Source organism: Ictalurus punctatus, chromosome 23 (assembly GCF_001660625.3).
Source record: "Ictalurus punctatus breed USDA103 chromosome 23, Coco_2.0, whole genome shotgun sequence".
Classification (NCBI taxonomy): domain Eukaryota; kingdom Metazoa; phylum Chordata; class Actinopteri; order Siluriformes; family Ictaluridae; genus Ictalurus; species Ictalurus punctatus.
Genome location: NC_030438.2, coordinates 20,703,723 through 20,710,674, shown reverse-complemented (window position 1 = coordinate 20,710,674; position 6,952 = coordinate 20,703,723). Strand labels below are relative to the sequence as shown.

General features: G+C 39.9%; 2 protein-coding genes across 2 annotated transcripts in view; one reads left to right on the top strand and one right to left on the bottom strand.

The window, feature by feature from the left end:
• Positions 1-180: 180 nt before the first annotated feature.
• On the bottom strand, positions 181-3,836 carry pttg (pituitary tumor-transforming gene 1 protein-interacting protein). Its single transcript, NM_001200828.1, is given in 7 exon segments — positions 181-554; positions 684-730; positions 1,403-1,468; positions 2,443-2,551; positions 3,009-3,117; positions 3,266-3,312; positions 3,635-3,836. Coding segments are annotated over 7 exon segments (567 nt in total). The 5' UTR covers positions 3,774-3,836; the 3' UTR covers positions 181-504.
• A 1,643-nt stretch (positions 3,837-5,479) lies between these two features.
• LOC108278025 (sialic acid-binding Ig-like lectin 10) overlaps positions 5,480-6,952 on the top strand; it is a 5,729-nt gene continuing 4,256 nt past the window's right edge. The window contains exons 1-2 of the mRNA XM_017491147.3: positions 5,480-5,782; positions 6,454-6,831. Of these exons, the coding sequence (XP_017346636.1) occupies positions 5,755-5,782; positions 6,454-6,831 (406 nt within the window). The 5' untranslated portion in view covers positions 5,480-5,754. The remainder of the gene's footprint in view (positions 5,783-6,453; positions 6,832-6,952) is intronic.

Genomic DNA, 6,952 nt, shown 5'->3' with positions numbered 1-6,952 from the left:
GGCGGGGCTAAAGACCTCTGAGAGAAACCTGTGTAATAATGAAGGAACTGTGAGTTACTATAAAGCATTGTGTGTAAGTGTGGGTTAGAATATGGATTTGTGTGTGCATGTGTGTTTGCTTGCACACATGCTGTGACATCACTTCCTGTTCAGCTAAAGGAACTCAGAACACTTCAAGTGTAAAAGTAGAATTTCAATTTATTAGGAAATATTTAATAAGAGCACAGAGTAGCACAGCGGGGTTTAAAACTATATGCGCGCACACGCACGCACGGACACACACACGGACACGCACACAAACACACGCGCATGGACACATACGCATGCGCACGAATGCACAGACGCGCGCAAACACACATACACACACACGCATTGATGCATGCCCACACACACATGCATTACATTGCAGTTTAAACAGACATGGTTAATCTGATTCTTTGTTTAATTATGATGAAGAAAAGTCAAAGAGCATCGGCTGGATGGCACTCCTGTCTCACTCCCGCCTCACTCATTCTCAAACTTGCTGTACGGGTGATCAGAGTCTGACACCAAACCTGCACAGACACACACACACGCACGCGCACACACACGAGACAGACAGATTGTGGTCATTGTTGGTGTTTTTATTATCAGTATTTTAATATTAAACTGAATGAAACTGAGGTGCTGTTTGTGTGACTTACCGTACTTCTTGCGGATCTCATCATGTCTTGCCCTGCGCTCAGCCCTCCTACACACACACACACACACACACACACACACACACACACACACACCAGAACAGGCTCACTGAGGAATTAGGGTAAATATGTAAATGCCTTTATATAACGCCTTTTAACATTAACAATCCACAAAGCACTTTACACTGTGTCTCATTCACCCATTCATATTCTCTCTCACTCACATACATATACACACACACACACACACACACACACACACACACTGTTAGCAGAGCTATCATGCAAGGCGCTAGCCTGCCATCAGGAGCAACTTAGAGTTCAGAGCCTTACCCAAGGACACTTCGGAATGTGGGGGCGCGTGGGCCGGGAATCAAACTTCCAACTCTGTGATTAGTGGGGAACCCACTCTACCACCTGAGCTACAGGTGGTATCTCAAATGCATATTATCATAACAGCATGCTACCATAAGTTCCATTTTATTTAGCATTGGAACACAGCCGAGGGCACTCAGACACATGCCCTCCCAAAGGACTACACTTACCCTAGGTGGTACACTACCGTAGTTGACTGCAGAGACTGTGTGTGAGCCGAGGAAGACGAAAAACACATACTACTGTATGTACAATAGGTGAGATGCCTATCTAATGTACTAGCCTGCAGTTTGGGACACAGCCAGTTCCAATCCAATGTTAGTTGTAGATTTATGTGAAAGTCTTACCGATTATCTGAAAGCTGTCTGTCTTTTTCTCTCTTCCGAGCAATCTCCTCCTCTATACGATCTGGCCTGCATGCACACGCGCGCGCACACACACACACACACACACACACACACACACACACACATATATATATATATATATATATATATATATATATATATATATTAGGTGTCATTAGGGGAAGTGGACAAGTGTGATTAACAATAACGTACAGTAACACAACACATTTAATACATTTATTTACATATTAATTAACTTGTTTAATAATATAGCACATATCTTGTAATTTGCATAAAGCTCTCTGATTGGTCTATGTATCACTGGAGGAGGAGCCTGTGTATTTTATACACTTAATATAATATATAATCAGAAGCGAAAACACAACACAGAAGTGTGACAGGTCAGGATTAGGGCTGGGTAAAAAATATCGGGTCTCAGATTTTAAACGATCTTCAATTTAATGAAATGATATTGATTCAGGAAATCCCTGAATCGATTCTTAATGCGCTTTACTTGAGAGAATGTGAATATTGTCTGTAGTTCACCTCTTGTCCTGAAGATGTCACCAACTTTCATGTTTTTAATTTTGAAAATGGATTTATTTTTTGAACGTTTCAAGCTGTTAATGAATTTCACTGTTACACATTTACAATGTTTTTATTTTAGAGTAATGTGCAGTGTGCAGTTTTGTGTTTACCTTGTATGTATTGTATGCACATATTCATGATTTCTTGTTACAATGTTTGTTACTCAAAGTAAAAAGTAATTAAAGATAATTGTGTGTCCTATTATTAATCTAAATGTGTATTTCAGTAATATAGATCAGTAACAGGGTTTCAGTTACCAGCATTTATATTAAAACATGGATTACATGTCTGCAAAAATAACATTTTATACGAAATACTGATAACTAATCGATATTGAATCTAAACGAAATCGAATCAAAACCATATAAATACGAATCGAATCAGCAAATTGGTCACACTACCCAGCCCTAGTCAGGAGTGTGACTGTGTGTGTGCGCGAGTGTGTGTGTTACCGTGATGATCGTCCACAGCGGCGACAGCAGCAGCAGCAGCACACGGTGATGGCCAGCAACACCACACCCACTAACACGGCCATCGCGATGATCAAAGCCTCGAAGTTCACTAACACACACACACACACACACACACACACTTTAATTCCTTTATTTAACTTCATTGTCTTTGTGTTTAACAGCATGTTTGTGTTTTAATGTTCTCCCCAGAGCTGCATGTTAAAGCTGTGTTTTTGTCTACACTTTTAACAGTGTGCATTAGTTAAATTATGCCCTCTGCTGTTTGTTTACAAAATTACAATTATACAGTTTGTGTTTTGTTTTTTTAGACACACACACACCCTGCACATGATGATGTCGTCGTCACTGGTGTTGATTGTAATAATAACGGTGTGGTTCTGGTTTACATTTTAATCACTTACACAGTTTGAATTATATAAATGAAAAAGAAACTGAATAGATCTTTATATACTGTTTTCTTTATTTAGTCTTTAATTCCATCACAATAAATTTAGTCTCTGTGTGTGTGTGTGTGTGTGTGTGTGTGTGTGTGTGTGTGTGTGTACCTGAGCACACCCCCCAGCGGGCCCGGGACAGTGGACACACTGAGGCAGGAGGGAGCAGGTGAGACACGGGATAAACTGTACAGGTGTCATTAGTGTAACACCACAAACACTAAAACACACAAAACACGATTAATAAATACAAACACATAATTAAATAAATACACAATAAACACACTGAATATCAGACTTGAAATGTGATGTTTTTAATCTTTAATATGAGAGCAGTTCATCTCTGCTGTGATTTCCGCGTTTCTTACCGAGACATTTTTCAGACAGGAGTCACAGCTGGTCAAAGTACTGCATGCTGTAAACACAGAACAACAAGAAGAGAAGAATAGTATTATTATTATTACTATTGTTATTATTAATAATAATAATAATCCGTGCGTAGAGTGTAAAGCGAGACATCCCGCTGCTTTAACTAGACTTCATTTGATAAACAAACTGAACTCAGACCGCTAGTGACCTATTTCCTGTTAGCTAATATTACCTAAACTTGCCATTCTGAGTTAATTTACTAATATTATATTATATTATATTATAATATAATATTATATAATTTTATATTATATATATATGTATTATATTATAATATAATACATGTGTGCGGAGTTTAAAGTACTTACGGTGAGTAAGAGGAGCAGGTGAAGGAGTAACGTTAGCGTGAGCGGCCTGAATAAACACCACATAAACCAACACACCGCACACTGAGGATAAAAATCCAGAAAAGTTTAAAAACTTTAGAATAATTTTAGTCTTTCTCATGGTTTCGGTTCTGCTTTAGCTGTTTAAGTGGAGAGACGCGTTCACACACTGCAACACACAAAAACATACACCAACATGGCGGACACCACAAACACACTTCAAAATAAAGGTCTAATGAGACTGCTTCAAAATAAAGGTCGTGTAGTCTAGTGTAGTGTAGGGTAATGTAGTGTAGTGTAGTCTAGTGTAGTGTAGAGTAGTGTAATGTAATGTAGTGTAGTGTAGTGTAGTGTAGAGTAATGTATTGTATTGTAGTGTAGTGTAGTGTAGTCTAGTCTAGTGTAGAGTAGTGTAGTGTAATGTAGTGTAGTGTAGTGTAGTGTAGTGTAATGTAGTGTAGTGTAGTGTAATGTAGTGTAGTGTAGTGTAGTGTAGTGTAATGTAGTGTAGTGTATTGTAGTGTAGTGTAGTGTAGTGTAGTGTATTGTAGTGTAGTGTAGTGTAATGTAGTGTAGAGTAGAGTAGAGTAGTGTAGTGTAATGTAGTGTAGTGTAGGGTAGTGTAGTGTAGGGTAGTGTAGTGTAATGTAGTGTAATGTTGTGTTATGTAGTGTAGTGTAGTTTAGTGTAATGTAGTGTAATGTAGTGTAGTGTAGAGTAGTGTAGTGTAATGTAGTTTAGTGTAATGTAGTGTAGAGTAGTGCAGTGTAGTTTAATGTAGTGTAATGTAGTGTAGTGTAATGTAGTGTAGAGTAATGTAGTGTAGTGTAGTGTAGTGTAGTGTAGTGTAGTGTAATGTAGTGTAGAGTAATGTAGTGTAGTGTAATGTAGTGCAGTGTAGTGTAGTGTAATGTAGTGTAGTGTAGTGTAATGTAGTGTAGTGTAGTGTAATGTAGTGTAGTGTAGTGTAGAGTAATGTAGTGTAGTGTAATGTAGTGTAGTGTAGTGTAATGTAGTGTAGTGTAGTGTAGTGTAATGTAGTGTAGTGTAGGGTAGTGTAGTGTAATGTAGTGTAGTGTAGTGTAATGTAGTGTAGTGTAGTGTAGTGTATTGTAGTGTAGTGTAGTGTAGTGTAATGTAGTGTAGTGTAGTGTAATGTAGTGTAGTGTAGTGTAGTGTAGTGTAATGTAGTGTAGTGTAGTGTAATGTAGTGTAGTGTAGTGTAGTGTAATGTAGTGTAGTGTAGTGTAGTGTAGTGTAATGTAGTGTAGTGTAGTGTAATGTAGTGTAGTGTAGTGTAGTGTAGGGTAGTGTAGTGTAATGTAGTGTAGTGTAGTGTAATGTAGTGTAGTGTAGTGTAGTGTAGTGTAATGTAGTGTAGTGTAGGGTAGTGTAGTGTAATGTAGTGTAGTGTAGTGTAATGTAGTGTAGTGTAGTGTAGTGTAGTGTAATGTAGTGTAGTGTAGGGTAGTGTAGTGTAATGTAGTGTAGTGTAGTGTAATGTAGTGTAATGTAGTGTAGTGTAGTGTAGTGTAATGTAGTGTAGTGTAGGGTAGTGTAGTGTAATGTAGTGTAGTGTAGTGTAATGTAGTGTAGTGTAGTGTATTGTAGTGTAGTGAGAACTTGTGTAGACTTTGCCATGTTTATCACTGATTTCCAAAAAAATCAACCCAAGACATGATGCTGATTCACACACTCACATGAGCTCTTACACAATACACTTACACACACACGGACACACACACACACACGGACACAACATGCATGCATGCACACACACACTCACACACACACACACACACACACACACACACACACACACACACACACTTAGCCATAAGTGTGTATGTGTTTAAGCTTGATTTTAATAAATACCTTTATTTTATTTAGTGTGTGTGTGTGTGTGTGTGTGTCTGTATGTGTGTGTGTGTGTGTGTGTGTGTGTGTGTGTGTGTGTGTGTGTGTGTGCATGGAAACTTGCAAGGATTCTGAAGTTCCTGTGTGAAACCTAGTCAGAGAGGAAAATGTTCCATTACTGATAACACACACACACACACACACACACACACACACACACACACACTCAGGCAGCTTGCTACAGTATGATCTTCATCACGACTGCTGTGTTTGGTAAGCCTGTGTTTTTTTATTTATGATGTGTGGGGGGATTTTAGGGGACTGCAGTCGCTTGGTGATTATGGTTCCACAGACCAGCATTACCTCATTATTATTATTATTATTATTATTATTATTATTATTATTATTATTATTATTATTATTATTGCTGCCTCACATCTGAGATAAGGTTACTGTCTGTGTTGAGCTTTGTGTGTTTGTATGGGTTTCCTCTGCATTTTTCTGTTTCCTCCCATTGTCCAAAAGCATGTAGGTGGATTAGTTATGATAAATTGTCCCCTAGGTGTTGTGTGTGTGTGTGTGTGTGTGTGTGTGTGTGTGTGTGTGTGTGTGTGTGTGTGTGTGTGTGTGTGTGAATGGAGGTCTGTGATGGACTGGTATGTCATTCAGAGTGAAATATCCCCCCCTGTGCCCAGTATTACTGCAATAGGCTCCGGTTAGTTATTTCCAAGTTTCTGTTATCAAGTTCAGTTGCAATGTTCTCACACTATACACACAAACTACAAACACACACACAAAGAGTGTGTGTGTGTTAAATTATCCACTTCCCCTGTGTGATCTTTACAGATCTGCTGATGTGCACTTCTGTTTCCCATCTCACTTGTGTGTGTGTGTGTGTGTGTGTGTGTGTGTGTGTGTGTGTGTGTGGGCACGCACAACTCCAGTGTGTTTGTGTTGGAGTGTGAGGGCGGGGCTAGTGCCCACCGTCCCAGACCACGTGTTTGCTGTGCAGGGCTCATGTGCTCTGATCTCCTGCTCATTTCCATCTGTGAATGGTTCTGGTGTGGGCGTGGCCGTGCGGCTGAGGTACCGCCCCTCCAACCTGTGGACACGCCGTCAAACGGCCTTCAGCAGCGACGGGGCAGACCAGACCGAGAGCAAATTCAAAGGGCGCATTACCCTGAGTGGAGATCTTAGCATGGGAAACTGCTCCCTCACCATCAATGACATCAGCACCAGCGACCCGGACACGTACGAGCTTGAGTTGAGGGAGCGCCGAGGGTCATGGGGCAGAGCCACACGCATCCACGTTTCTGTCACACGTGAGCTGAATTCACTGCCTCTCATACATATAGGTCATGATTGTCTGGTCCGGCATCTCGTCTCTATCTGTTAGATTTTGGAGGTTACAGCATTAGCCAAGGGGTGTGTGTCTTTAAATCC